Source organism: Delphinus delphis, chromosome 7 (genome assembly GCF_949987515.2).
Source record: "Delphinus delphis chromosome 7, mDelDel1.2, whole genome shotgun sequence".
NCBI classification, from domain to species: domain Eukaryota; kingdom Metazoa; phylum Chordata; class Mammalia; order Artiodactyla; family Delphinidae; genus Delphinus; species Delphinus delphis.
The window spans coordinates 22,057,272-22,072,882 of NC_082689.1; the positions used below are offsets into that span (position 1 = coordinate 22,057,272).

Genomic DNA, 15,611 nt, shown 5'->3' on the forward strand with positions numbered 1-15,611 from the left:
TTTGTTTAGAAGGTAGTCAACCACACTCTTTAGAACTATGATTAGAGGTAACTCACGAGCAGAATCCCCCATGAGTAAACTAGTGGGACTTTAAGATGCCTGTGCCACCTGCTATGGCGGCTGCTCAGTTTCTTTGGTTTACCTAATGATTTACAGATATTCACACAGGTAACATTTTGGGATGAGCTGAGCCCCAGGAGGCAGGGATGCTCCTGTATTTCTTACAAATAACCATGTGTAATGTTTGTCAAACTAAAGAGCCTATAACTAAGACAAATTAAATACAACTACCAGACACTATGGCTCCAAGATTATTAAAATTTAACACTTTATTTTTTAAAAAAGGTTATTTTCAAAATTCCATATGTGATTTTTCACCTACACATAGGCAGGGTATAAAATAATGCGTGAAGAAGTCAGTGATGGAAGAGCCGGAGATTCGTGTGAGCGAGGATTATTCCCAGCTCATCGCAAGCCTCGATCACAACTTTGTCAGCAGTGGAACCGGAAGGGGCAGCGATGTAGGCCACGCCACTCTGAGGGGGAGACAGAGACAGACTCTCAAAACACAGCCTCATGCCAAAACACGTCCAGAACCAACCCCTCACACCCAATAACAAGTGCAAGCTAACGACGATTCATGCTGCAGACTTATTCGGTCAAGAGGCAAAATAACGGGATTTGGGTTGTCCATACAACAAAAGGAGAAGTCAAACTAATACTCTAGATGTTACTGATATATCACATCATCATAGCCTGGATATATAATCTAACTCACAGAACTGAAAAATCAGAAGCAGCATCTCTGAAATGGTTGCTGCATAATGACCAAATCCATCCACACACCAATTCCATACTTACCCTTTTAGCTCTGTCTACATTGTCCCGGAAAGGAAAGAAGGCATCAGAGCTGATGGAAACTTCACTAAGTTTGTCAACCCATTCCCTCTTCTCTGCCTCGGTTAATAACTCGGGGACCTGCTCAAACAGTGCCTTCCACTTGATCAAATCTTCACCCTATGAGTGGGGGCAGAGGGGAAAGACAGGTTTTACACCATCTTCAGTACTATCTGATACAAATCAGAATGCCAGAAAAACACTTGGGCATTTTTCCTAGGACTTAATTATAAATAATGACTCATTTATATCCAAGTCCATATTTCTAGAACCTTTTTTTGGATGTTGTATAACATTTCATTAAGGAAGAAAATTAATCTTAAGTGTACCAAATAAAGACTGAACCATTTACAAGCCAGTTTATTCCAAATATATTTTGTTCTTTAATCTCTAAGTTAAATCTACTGCTTTATATCCCTGTATCAAAGCAAGCAAGGAAACAGATAATTTCTAGAAGTACATTTCTACAATAATTAGTCTTAAGTACAGAGTCAGTCTAATAGACCAACCAGAACATGACGCAACAGTGTTCATTTTTAAAAAGTACTTCTATTTAGGGTTTAAACCAAAAGGCTTAAACAACATACTTTTATTCTTATTCACATATATAAGTTCTCTTCCAGGACTTACAGCACAATTTGTTGTGTAATAATCAAGCAGAAAAAGGAAATATTAAAGTAATTTTTAAAAAAAGCTATTTGAAGCGTTTCCTGGTTACAAAGCACACTCTGCAACGACACCTGTTGATCATGTCATGGATTCCTATCCCTGAATGGACAGCCCAGTGGAGTTGACTCGCCCCCTCAGAAGACCACTGAGTTTTTGATTACCAAGCTTCTCTTTGTGTTTTGCATCCAGTACCTGTTAAGCATTTCTATTTCCAGAAACTGGGCTAAATCCTATTCTTTTAGCAGGCTACCTAATACTTGCAATTTTAATGCTCCCATATACCTGCTTCAAAGTAGAAAACATTAAAGAACATGAAATATAACACAAGTACACTGAGTTGTTAATGGAGCTTGTAGAAAATGTAGAGGGACATTTGTTACCTGCTATCAAGTAATTTGTGTGCAATGTTAAGTACACACCTATCACATAGTAAGCATCATGACTGGCACTGTGACAGACACCCAAGATGGGTGAAAAACAGCCCCTGTCATCAAAACTTATAATCAGGGACTTCCCTCGTGGTCCAGTAGTTAAGAATCCGCCTTCCAATGCAGGGGACGCGGCTTCGATCCCTGGTCAGGGAACTAAGAACCCACATGCCACGGGGCAACTAAGCTCGCATGCCACAAGTACTGAGCCTGCGCACTCTAGAGCCCGCACACCACACCTAGAGAGTCCACGCGCCACAGCTAGAGAGAAGCCTGCATGCTGCAACTAAGACCCGACACAGCCAAATAAATAAACAAACAAACAAATAAATCTTTAAAAAAAAAAAAAGCTTATAGGGACTTCCCTGGTGGCGCAGTGGTTACAAATCCGCCTGCCAATGCAGGGGACACGGGTTCGAGCCCTGGTCCAGGAAGATCCCACATGCCACGGAGCAACTAAGCCCATGCACCAACAACTAGTGAGCCTGCGTGCTACAACTACTGAAGCCTGTGCACCTAGAGCCCACACACTGCAACAAGAGAAGCCACTGCAATGAGAAGCCTGCACACCTCAATGAAGAGCAGCCCCTGCCTGTCACAACTAGAAAAAGCCCACGCGCAGCAATGAAGACCCAATGCAGCCAAAAATGAATAAATTTATAGGAAAATAAAAAGCTTACAATCAACAGGGGAGGTACAAACATACAAAACTAAACCAGTGGTTATAATCTAAAAAGACATACTATCTGTAGCGTCAGAAAGGGATAAAGAACGCCAAAGAAAGGTAAACGAGACAGAAGAAGTTTAGATTAGCAAATTTAGATAATACAGAACTTCAAGAAAAATATCTTTTATCTTTGTAGTGATGAAGATAGTCTGCTACACAGAAAGGGTAAACATACTAATACACTCCACCCACACTCAACGACAGCCCTTACCTCTCCGATGGTTCCAGTAACATACTGATCGATGGCGTTGGAGATTTCTGCTCTCTTCACTCCAGTTTTAAACTTCATGGAAAGCACTTGTGGGTGATGTCTAAGCCACCAATAGTTTGCCTTATCCCCGGCAAGGCGTGTGCAGTGTATCCGAGACTGCTGTCCAGCTCCAATGCCAATAACCTGAAGAATGAAGAACACAGACGTTAAAATGAATAACAACACGCTTCTCAATGGATCTTTTGTGCATATTCCCCCAAATCCATCAATTTTGTGGGGGGAAAAGAAAATCAGGCTGAAATAAGAGAAATACCAATAATTTTAAAGTCATTAAAAAGGTTAAGTGTAACATGTTTTAACTATTATTTATATGTTTTACCTCTTCAGTGAAATTTGAGGTATGGCTATTAATTAATATCTGGAAGTTTCTAGAGCTCCTGGACATCAGTAGTGAAGCGTGGTCTTGCTGGAACTTATCAGACAAGTAGCCACAGTCTCCCAGGTTTTTGGTATTACAGATTAGCAATCTTGCAACAGTAGGCAATCACCTAAATTCCGAATTTGAAAGGGTCTTCCAGGTCACATGCCAATTAACATCCATCCTCCCCTCCTACTTATGGGCCAAATAATTTAACAAAGGGCTAGAGAGGAGCTCAAGACACTATGAGAAGAAACAGTGCTGAAGCCACAGCAAAACCAGGTTTATCCTAGAGCTAGGAGAGGCCCAGTGATGAGCCAGCTCAGTCCTGCATCCTATGGCTTTTAACTAGGAAAAGTTAAATACCTAGCTTAACATCAGATAGTAAAAGATGTTCAATATTTTGACTGTGGTAGTGGTCACGGTCAAACAACTACATAAACTGTGCAAACTGGTCAAACTCTACACTTAAAAAGGGTGAATTTTACTGTATATAAATTATGCCTCAGTAAACCAGATTTTTCATGTTAACTCTTAGTCTACAGATTCTTGGTAAAATAACATTAAAAGTATAAATAAAAATACCCTTTATGCTGCAAAACGATGGGCTAGTGGGTGGCAGTATGTTCTACTCCCTCTTCAATGGAAATGCTACCGATAGGGACGAGGGGAGCAAAAAAACTAGTTCCCTAGCAACCATTGTCCCCTAACCCAAAACGTGCCAACTCGTTCCAGGCAAGAAGCAATAAGAACAATTTTAACACTTAGTTCCAAAGATACTTTGTATTCATTACTGAGTAAATACTGACAAACCGAGAAGAGAAAAACTTGGCAAATTTTCCTTTTCAAGCAGTCTAGTTCCCAAGACGGATGGATTTTTGAACATCATCTTGCAAAACAACAGTCCTCCCAAGGTGAGTCTGACAGCTTGGTTACCTGCCCATCCCTGGCATAGCACACGGAGTTAGACTGAGTATACTTGACAGCAATGGTGGCCACAGTGAGGTCTCTGAGCGCAGATTCCGGCAACTAAAAAAACACAGAATGGTAAATGGGGCTTTTTTTTTTTTTTAAACCTTCATTTAACTTTTAGCATCTTATGTGTCCCTTATAACAGACCTATAATATATAGTTCTATCCCTCAAATGAGGGAGTGAAATTAACTGTTCATAGGAGACACTATCATGTTTTACTGAAAGAATCATATTTAACGTATTTGTCATGGAACTCTGTGCGACGCCTAATGCGTCACAAACTCAGACTGATGCCATTTTGCAAAAAACTTTGGCTTAAGCCTCTTTACGTATCACACTAGATATGAAATACTATAACCACTCCAAAACTGACAAACAGTATTTTCTCTATCACAGTAGCACCGAATAACTGGGGATGTGATAAAATTTATGTTAAAAAAAACACATTCCCTGGTGGCGCAGTGGTTGAGAGTCTGCCTGCCGATGCGGGGGACACGGGTTTGTGCCCCCGTCCGGGGAGAACCCACATGCCGCAGAGCGGCTGGGACTGTGAGCCATGGCCGCTGAGCCTGCGCATCCGGAGCCTGTGCTCCGCGATGGGAGAGGCCACAACAGTGAGAGGCCCGCGTACCGCAAAACGAAACAAAACAAAAAAACACTGAGAGTAATTTTCACAGACTCTACAAATAACTGTGATGCACATACAGCCAAGACTGCTCAGGAAAAACCAAATTAGGATCATTTTTTGGTTTGCCTAGAATATTCTACATAGAAAGTATTCAAAAATGTATTATGTACTACCGGTTCAAACAGAATGAAACAACTACTATAACTAAAAATGTCACTATCTTTAATATAAAGAGCAAATACAAATTGAAAAGAATAATAATGATCTATGTTGGTATGCTAAGCGGACAAAAAATATAAGCACAGCTAATTGATAAATTATCTAACTGAAAAACTGTTAAGTCAGACTTCATCAAAACTAAAGCTTCTGCTCTTAGAAAAGATCCTATATTAAGAGGATAAAAAGACAAGTTACAGACCATGAGAAAATATTTTGCAAACCACATATCCAACAAAGAACTAGTATTCACAATATATAAAGACCTCTCAAAATTCAGCTACAAGAATAAAAATATAATTAGAAAATGGGCAAAAGACATGAAGAGACATTTGAAGAAAAAGGATATACAGATGGCAAATAAACACATGAAAAAATGTCCATCACTAGGCATTAGGGAAGGCAAATTAAAATTATGAGGTATTGCTACACACCTATCTAATAAGAAAGCGACAACACCGAAACCTGGTAAGGATGCAGAGAAACTGGGATCGTGCGTATGTTGCTGGTGTAACATATAAAATGATGCAGCCTCTTTGGAAAACAGTTTGGCAGTTTCTTAAACTAAATATGCAACTATGATGCCAGCCAGCAAATACACTCCTGTGTCTTTAGAACAGAGAAATGAAAACTATGTTCATACAAAAACCTGTTCATGAATGTACAATGAATGAAAGTTACAGAAAGGGGAACAGATTAGTAGTTGCCCGAGGTTACAGAGGAGGCAGAGGCAGGAGAGAAGTGAGTGTGGCTATAAAAGGCAACAGAAGCCTCCTTGCAGTGAGGGGCATGTTCTGTGTCTTGACTGCATCAATGTCAATTATCAAGGTTGTGATGCTGTATTAACAGTTTTGCAAGACACTGTCCATTAGGGGAAATGGAGTAAAAGATACATGGGAACTCTTAAAACTGCATGTGTATCTATAATTTTTACTTTTTAAACTCAAAATTAAAAGCTTAAAAACCACTGTTAGAATTTTTTAAGAATTTATTATACTAAGGTACTACTGATGCATTGATAGTATATCCTTTTCTATCTGTATTTGCTCTTTGCCAACTATACATTTTATTCCTTTGGTTCTAAGAAAGATTAAAAACAAAAGCCAGCCTTCTTAGCTGCCTACCTTCAAATATAACCCTAGTATCCCGAGTTAGGATCAAGGACTATGAGACATGTCAAGGGGTGGGAGTGAGAGAATCCAGTGTAATAAACATGGCACATATAGTTAAAACAAATTGAAGCATTATTCAAGAAAAATGGGAGAAGACAGAAAAATTCAAGCATGTTTGTTAATATTTAACACACACTCATTACACTTCTCCGGCTTCCTCAGGACTGAAACCAGTCTAGACCTGATAGTATAATCTGATGATTTTGAGGCTGGAATATTAATAAAACCCTGTTTTAAAAGAAGGGAGAGGAATATAAAGGAGGATAATACCATCATTCTCATTCTTCGTTAGGTTTCCAAATTTCCATTAAAAATACATAGGAACAAATACAAAAGAATGTAGATAAAAGATTTAAAATCAAACCCTTGTAAAAATATCCAAGCTAGCACAGCCAGAGGCACAAAACCTATCAAGTGCTACTAAATTAATCAGTCCAATACCTATAAAACTACAAGGAAAACTTACAAAAGTAAGAGTCTCAATAGGTAGACACAGTTGTCAGCATGGGTACCATGGAATCTAGCTCAATACCCTTTTGGTATTTTAAAAAATACATTAACCAGCCAGATTAATAAAGTTTAAAAAAAAAAAAAAGTCTCATTTTACTGTGAGCTGCTTAAAAACATTGCTACCCCAGTACCTCAGGGCCTTGACCAAAGGAGTGGATTCCAAAGGACTGAAAGATCTTTCTGTATATGATTCCTACATGTTCCTTCACTTCAGGGCACCATTAAGTTTCAAAGATAAAAATGAAAGAATAACCAGTAAACCAACAAAGATCATGTCTTAATCACTATATGTTTATTAACAGAACTATCCTGATAAAGATTTTAAAGCCTATTTTCAGCATTCTACTTAAAGTCGCAGGATTCAGACCGGGAAACAATAGCCAACTCGTCCACTTGTTACAAAATGACTTCTTAAGAGACTAATCCTTTTCTAAGAACAAATAGAAAACCTGAATACAGAGCTCATAAAATATCAAGTACTGAGAGGCAAGAGGCAAAGACCCCAGAGATAAAGGAAGCTGGAAGAAATGAATGTGATGATGCTTTTCCCCTCAAGGCATTTTCCAAGTTGCAAGGCAGTAACTAAGAGGTAAATGAGCTAAGCCCCGCATTAAGTCAACTCTATGAAGGGAAAAAAACACCATCCAGACCCTCAAAATATCTATATGGTTCTTTCATATTGCAGACCAAAAAACTGATCCAATAGTCAACCTACAAAAGATATGGAAAATTTTATTTGAGGCAACCTGAGGAACCCAGGAGACAGTCTCTCAGAAAGATCTGAGAACTGTTCCAAATAGGTAAGGGGGGTGGCCAGTATATACGTGATTTCGATGAAGGGGCACGTGCAATCAACCACACTTCTCGGCAGAAGGTTACTGCTATTCTCGAGGAACAGACATCCTAATTAATGGTTGTAAGTGCTTTCCTAAGTACGGGAAGATACAAGAAACTGGGTTCACAAAATCTCCTGAAAATATATAACTATCTGAGGGCCGGTTTTGTCAGTTTTCCCAGAGCACAGTAAGCACCTCACCCTGAATGCCTTTCAGTGACTGCAGTGGCTAAAGACTTGATTCTTGCAAAACTGGATGGTGGGCGACATTCTTTATTTTACGATCCCCTCCCTTTTGGTCTTAATTTCAACCAAAGTTTGGGAGGCATTTTGTGACTAATTTGTCCCATGGTGCTAGGAATGCTCATTCAGTTCAGGCAAGGATTTCGCTGATAAGCCACTCGATGGGCCATTACTGGACTCGATGGGCCATTACAGGACTAGGCCCTCTTGGCAGTAACCGAAAGCCTCTGGACCACCTGATTTACTAGTCTATTATGGTCCAGGAAATGGTTCCCTCTTGTTGCTTCTTCCCATATCTATAGTTACACTATTATAATCACTGATCTTATAGAAAGATGTATTTGGTCAATCATTTCAACTCCCCTAGTCATCGTTATTTTTATCAAACGCTCAGTCACATATTTGGAAGAAACAATAATCTTGTAAAATAGGCAGAATAGAAATAAAATAGCTAGTAATATTAATAAGGTCATAAGTATTTAAGCTAAGAACTTCCACTAGGTGCAGCCCAGAATCTCCCCACGTTGTCTGACCAGTGTGCTCTGTACCAATCACTATCTTTAAGGGAACTGATATATTGGCACTGTACATAAAGTTCACCAAAGATGTCTGCATACACAAGGCAGAGTGGTGGCTCATCGTGACCCCTCACAGGATTGAGAAAGGAATGTTATCTTCTAAGGAGTTATGTGGCTGGCACCAGAAGAAGAAAAATTGAGCTTTATGGTCGAGCAGGTATTTCTGCCACTGGGGAAGCCTGGTTAACACATAATGCAGATGCACAGTGCACGCTAGAGGGGAAGGAGGAGGCCAAAGAAAAAGTTTCATGTTTAAATTTTTCTTGCCTTGCCTTAAAATATGAATTTTTATTTCATCAATATCCAATGCCCAGCATGCAATCAAAAACACCAGCCACACCAGCAGGTAAGACCAGAAAACAAAGAAGTCAGTTACACATCTGAAGTACTGAAAGGAAAGTACAGCCAACATTAGACCCAGCAAAAATATCCTTTAAAACTGAAGGCCCAATTAAGGGATTTCAGAAAAACAAGTACTACTAGCTCATCCACTTCCTTATAGCATAACCTTGGGCAAATGTCTTAACTGTCCTCTCTGTCAGAATTTTGTAACCTTTACAATAGAGTTGACAGTAGTCACACCCCACCCAGAGGGAGCTGTGCATATTAATTGATATAATACATGTAAATACAAAAAGAAAACCATTTTTATCCTAGGAATATGTCCTTCTAAAAGATGACAACAGGACAATAGCAAAATCGTGACTATGTGAAAACACCCATCACATCACTGAAAATGGAAACAACTTAAATATCCATCATAGTACGTGGATTGCCACATGGCCTTTCAGATGAAGATGTGGATCGATCTTTCTTGATATATAAACACATTTGTAGCTCAGTGCATAGAAAAAAAGGCAAGTTACAGAACAGATTTATAAAAGACATGATCCCATATATGTAGAATTGAAGGCAGATAACTACATATATACATATGCACAGAAGTTTCTAATATGGCCTTCTGTTCATCTTTTGAGTTCTCAAACTTACTTGACAACTCAGAGATGAGCTAGCTCTTTGCATATCGACCAGTTTTAAATATGGGCCTTAATAAATGCATAAGCATATAAATATTAAAAACAGATCTACTGGGCTTCCCTGGTGGCACAGTGGTTGAGAGTCTGCCTGCCGATGCAGGGGACACGGGTTCCTGCCCCGGTCTGGGAGGATCCCACATGCTGTGGAGCGGCTGAGCCTGCATGTCCAGAGCCTGTGCTCCGCAACGGGAGAGGCCGCCACAGTGAGAGACCCACGTACCGCAAACAAACAAACAAACAAACAAAAAACAGATCTACTGAATTACTAGTATTCAGTTCAGATATTTTCAGACTTACATCTTTATTCTTGGTAACAATGTTGCTAAATAATGACCTGTCGATGACACTATTATTTCTCTTCTGGCTTAAACGAAGACCAAAGAGAGTTCGAATTTCGTTTTCATCTGGACTGTAAGACTGGTCCATCTAAATAAAACAAAGTTAAGGAGTTAAAAGAGTAAAAAATATGTCTACATCCCTCAAAATTTTTCACTTAATTTATGTTCAAGATATTTCATTATAAGCAAGGCTATATTCATTTTTTCTAACTTAGGCAGGTACAAGATCATTTCAGGATGGGTGTAATAGAATGGTCAGGCACCAATATTTTGCTCCAAAATTTTTTATAGGTTTTATAATCTTATAGGGTTTTGTAACTTATACCAAACATTAGAACCAATGGTTCCAACAGAGCATTTCTGGTTTCAGTAACTGAAAGCACTATACATATGGTTTTTTCTTAAAAAAAAAAAAAAACTAAAACAGATATGCTAACAAATAGGCAGTGGCACAAAAACTAACCTCTAATTTTTTTCTAAGAATCTATTACAAATACTTAATTAAGACTTAGATTAAAAGTTAAAAGAGTGGGCTTCCCTGGTGGCGCAGTGGTTAAGAATCCGCCTGCCAATGCAGGGGACAAGGGTTCAAGCCCTAGTCCGGGAAGTTTCCACATGCCGCGGAGCAACGAAGCCCGTGCGCCACAACTACTAAGTCTGCGCTCTAGAGCCCGCGAGCCACAACTATGGAAGCCCGCGTGCCTAGAGGCCATGCTCTGCAACAAGAAAAGCCAACGCAATGAGAAGCCCACGCACGGCAACAAAGAGTAGCCCCCGCTCGCCGCAACTAGAGAATGCACGCATGCAGCAAGGAAGACCCAACACAGCCAAAACTAAAACAAAACAAAAAAAAGTTAAAAGAGAGAGAACAGCATTTGTAGTCTGTGTCTTTGTTATTTGAAAAGGAATATGTCATTCATTGCTTTCTTCCTCTCCCAAATTTTTAACTGAAATGATAATAAGACATGGGAATAACCTGCATAAGACCACTCTCTCCCTAGACATTTTTCCAAATTTGACAGTATTTCTTCATTTAACCTTTGCATGATCTTTGATTTAGAAAGCACTGATATCTGTAACTTATAAGCAAGACCTCATACTAATTCTGCTTAAACTGCATTTTCCTGAATTCTAAAATGGTCCTTTTCCCTTTATATTATAAAATTTCTAAAACTGAGATGTGCCCGCCTATTAACTGATGTCATAAAAAAACCTCTCAAATAAACAGAATATTGAGGAAGCCCTGGTGTTCTTTTGACACCCTGAAACATGATACTGTCCGGTGCTAAAGAGGTCGTGAACAGGGTCAGGCTCAGCATTTGGAAAACATTCTTCATGATGCTACAAGTAACTGCTAATAGCCAGAAGTACTTACTACTCTTAATGACAACAACAACAAAAAACAGTTAAGAGTGAAAATACAGTGGCAGCTAACTGAATGATTAAGTACCTTTTAAAAAAGCTACTTCTGTCAAGTAGCTTTTTAAAAAGTATTACATTTAATGTGGTATTTTTGTTTTCTTTCCTTGAAAAGCTTACATGGAGTCTATGGTGAACCAGGTAATTATTGGTTTCTTAAAACGAAGAATAATAACTTTCAATATATGGAATTTGGATTCCACAAATTTTTTTTTACATTAATACCTTCTGAAAAACAGTATTATGAATTTTAACTTTCAATTCAAATAACTTTTTGCTTTATCCATTTATGATCAGACTGTGGGCTAATTTCCCTAATGTATAAGAACTTGTAAAAATCAGTAAGGAAAAAACTCAACAATCTATTAGAAAGACAGGCAAAGAACACGGGCAGACAGTTCATAAAAGGGAAGTAAAAACACTTAAATGTGAAAAGATGTTCACCCACACACAATGAGAAACTAAAACTGCAATGAGATGCCATCTTCATCTGTCTAACTGCTAAGATAAAAATGTTTAAAAACTTGATGCTAGCAAAGGTGTTAGGAAACAGGCACCCTTACACATTCCCATTAAGACATAAAATTGGTTGTACAACCTTAAAATGAGCAGCATCTATCAAAGTCACCAATACAGACAGTCTGCAACCCAGTCCTAATTTTATTCTCAGGACTTTCCCTCTAGCTTATTTCACTGCAGGGTATGTGTAATAGCTAAAGACTGGTGACTGGCTAGATAAGATACACAGATACAGGACAAACTTCCAAGATGATGAAGCAGTGTGCATTTGTGTCAGTGGGGAGAAAAAGAAGAAATGCAAACGCAAATATTTGCTGAGTATGTACAGACTACATATTTCAGGGAAGGTGAGCAAGAAATTGAGACTATTACTTTTAAAAAAGGTAACAGAGCGGCAGAAGGGAAGGATGAGGAGACTTCATCAAATAACCTTCAATACCTTTTGAATAGGAAACCACATTAAATATATTATTTTTAAAGAAATGAAAAGTAAGAGCGGGAAAGCTATCTTAATCTTAAACCCAAAAAATTAATAGGAAGAAAAAATTTGCAGGGTTAAGGATAAAAAAACCATAGTAAAGAAGGATAAATCAGAAGGGTGCCAGTATAAAGGAAAGATTAAATATGGGGAAAAAGAGAGAAAAGAGAAGAGCAAATTACTGTTTCAAACATGAATTGCACTAACCTGAAGAACACAGTAGTTCCCATTTTTCTTCTTAGAAAGTAATTTCAAAGCTTCATCTTCATATCCCGGGGCAATAATACCATCAGATACCTATATGTGTATTAAATATTAATTTCTATTTTAAAAAATTAGAGAACACCTCTTAAACAATCTAGAGATAATTATCTGTTGTAAATAATGCAGTAGCAGTTTCTGGTTTCTGCCTCCACCAGATAATACAAATACTATACTTGGAAAAGGTAAGTCTATGTTAGAATTCAACTTTCTACAGCTGATCTTATCTCATTGGCTGTCCTTCTGGTTGTCTGTTTCAATTTTAACCAAGAATATATGAGTGATTCGCTGTAATACACATATCTTAGGAAGAAAAATGATTTTTTACTCTTCTGTTCACAGGGAGGTTTTGTACTAGAAAGAGCATGTTCTTCTAATTCTGGCTCTGCCAAAACCTGGCTAAATGACCCGAGGCAAGGCAGGCTCCTCAACAGCAAGAAAAGAGGTCAGAGGAAATCACATTTAACACATCATAAAGATACGAAAGTCATAGATCACGCCCCAAAGCCTCGTGCTGTAACCTGTAACGCAGCACACCAGCTCCACGGCAGCTGGGGATGGCAGGGGTGATGGTAAGGATCCCTAAAGCAACTAAATATTGTCAAGTCACAGGCCCTGTTAGCCTTAACTGCTAACTGTTTGTTTCCCTCCGAGGCATCTGATCTCCTTCATCTTCTTCTCTATCTCCCCAGCCCCACCCCCACCTTTCCGGAATGCCTGTTTGGTACTCAATTGATGGGGGTTAGTTTTTTAGAGTAGTTTATAATTCCCCTCACTATACAGTCTCTTTCATTACAGACCGAATGAAAGTTTACAGCCAGGTTCACTATTACGTCACCATCCAAGATAGCATCCTCTATTCTTCAGAAACAGTAACTCTGGCATTAAGACAATGACTACTAGAAAATTTTAAAGAATTAAATACATAAAACTTGATCACAATAGCCAAATACCAATATTACAGGTTATGGTTTCAATAAACACTATGAACAAATTAAGCTCTACTTAGTTATGCATGGGACAAGATGCAGAATGTCCACTAACCTCTCTAGAGATAATTTTGGCAGTAGGGACATCACAAATATCAGATAATGCAACAAAATCACCAAAGGAAGACATCCTATCAGCCCCTGTAAATAAAAATTAAAACGCAGTATTTAAAACAGATTATCCATCCTTATACAGAAAAAGGTAATGTTCAACAAACCCCAATGTGATCATATAAAATCTAACTTCACTAAGATTTAAACAATAGATTAATAAGTCATTTAACTGAAATAATCAATAAGAAATATTCTTTCATTTTACCTCCTAGAGCAACATTCAGCAAACTTTTTCTGTAAAGGGCCTGAAAGTAAATATTTTTTAAGCTTTGCGGCCACGTGACCCTGTTCCACCTCCAAGACTGTGGTTAGCAATCAGCCACCGACAATACTATGTGGCCCTATTCCAACCAGACTATATTTACAAAGCTAGGTGGTGGGCTGGATTTAGCCAATGAGCCACTCTTTGCCAACCCCTGTGGTAGAAAGTAAACCATGAGAAAGTGTCTCAATCATCTCCCATTAATTTTACAATAATATTCACAGGTTATTAAGCTCATGCATTAGATACTTGTGAATTATATAAAATATAACTTTAACAAAGTTCAGTGTACTTAAATAACCATACAACTTAAATTTAGCAATACAAATACATTCAATAGCCTCATCTGAAACTTCACGCACCAAATTCCAATTGTGCTTCCCTTTATTACATTAAATACTAAAACTAACACACACTTTTATAAACAAATTTATTCCAAGGCTCTCATATAGTCATTCTGAAGTATTAATGAAAAACAGATTAAGGTAATTTGAAATCCTATAACGAAACAAAGGATATTACTACTTTAAGATAAAATATTGCTTTTCCTCTCAAAAAAAAACAACAGAAAAAGCGCTATTATTCTTCTGACCTCTTGCTCTTGCATATGCAGTGGATATGGGTGTGAGCGTTTCGTACATATCATACACCATGCAGACTTTAGCTTCATCTTCACTGAGTGGAACTCCAACAGCAGCGCCTGGTATAGAAAACCATAAATAAGCCAAAAATCTCAAGTGACTACTTATTAATTCCTAAATCAGGACATTTTTCTAAACATCATCTAGTCTATACAGCATAATTTCTAGTGCTTGGGCCAAATTAAACAAAAACCTGTTTGGCCAGATAATTAAATGCCAAAAATATAACTGCAGGGGAGGGTGAGGCGGGGGGAATCTCTTCTCCAGCCTCTGAAAACAGAGCCACTGTCTTGAGTCTGCCAACACTAGGCGTGTATGAAGCTACTTTAATTCATTGCTGACTCTCTGTCCTGCTTGATATCACACACCGTTTATTTCTCTGCCACTCCCATTGTTTTCATATCCAAAAACTATCTGAGAACTAATTATGTGTTGAATTGTCAGTAGGTGACACAAATAACTAAGCTGTACAGCTGACTTAAACACAGAAGAACAAAGGTCTCTCATACAATGGCCATAAAAAGTTAGAGTGCCGTAAGAACAACTTGTGTCTCCACTCAGTTAACTTCTCAACCATGTGGAAAAATGTTTGGTTTAGTCATACTGCATTCAGCAACATCACTTTTATTTTCTAAAACATGTTTCCACTACAAATACAACTATTATCTGACCTTCCTATCTCATAATAGTGTTACATATTATATATATGTAAAAGACATGTGCGCATGGTATTGTTATCAGATTTTATCCAGTTACTACACTGATACTGTTATTAACAAAAGTGGTTTCGGACTTCACAGAGTATCTATATTTGCTTTTGAGTCTTGTCAAACTTCCAAAAATTTTTTAAAAAGTGTACTTTGAACAGTTCCAGAGAATCCCAGAGGGCAGTGCTTTACCTGCCGGGCTGACATGTTTGAAAGAGGCAGCGGCTGGAATGCCTAAAGCTTCTTTGAGTTCCTTCACCAGCTGCCAGGCATTCAAAGCATCACACAAGTTGATAAATCCAGGGGCTCCATTCAAAACTACATATAAAAATATAAATAC

General features: G+C 38.2%; 1 protein-coding gene across 3 annotated transcripts in view; it reads right to left on the reverse strand.

Moving 5' to 3' along the window:
• Nucleotides 1-304: 304 nt before the first annotated feature.
• The window catches only part of ATIC (5-aminoimidazole-4-carboxamide ribonucleotide formyltransferase/IMP cyclohydrolase), a 30,881-nt gene continuing 15,574 nt past the window's right edge, over nt 305-15,611 (reverse strand). For all 3 annotated transcript variants that reach the window (XM_060016157.1, XM_060016159.1, XM_060016158.1), the window contains 9 exons: nt 15,464-15,589; nt 14,516-14,623; nt 13,603-13,688; nt 12,505-12,594; nt 9,841-9,969; nt 4,287-4,379; nt 2,933-3,115; nt 862-1,017; nt 305-536 (listed from right to left, as the gene is read on the reverse strand). In XM_060016157.1, coding sequence (XP_059872140.1) covers nt 417-536; nt 862-1,017; nt 2,933-3,115; nt 4,287-4,379; nt 9,841-9,969; nt 12,505-12,594; nt 13,603-13,688; nt 14,516-14,623; nt 15,464-15,589 — 1,091 coding nt within the window. In that variant the 3' untranslated portion in view covers nt 305-416. The remainder of the gene's footprint in view (nt 537-861; nt 1,018-2,932; nt 3,116-4,286; nt 4,380-9,840; nt 9,970-12,504; nt 12,595-13,602; nt 13,689-14,515; nt 14,624-15,463; nt 15,590-15,611) is intronic.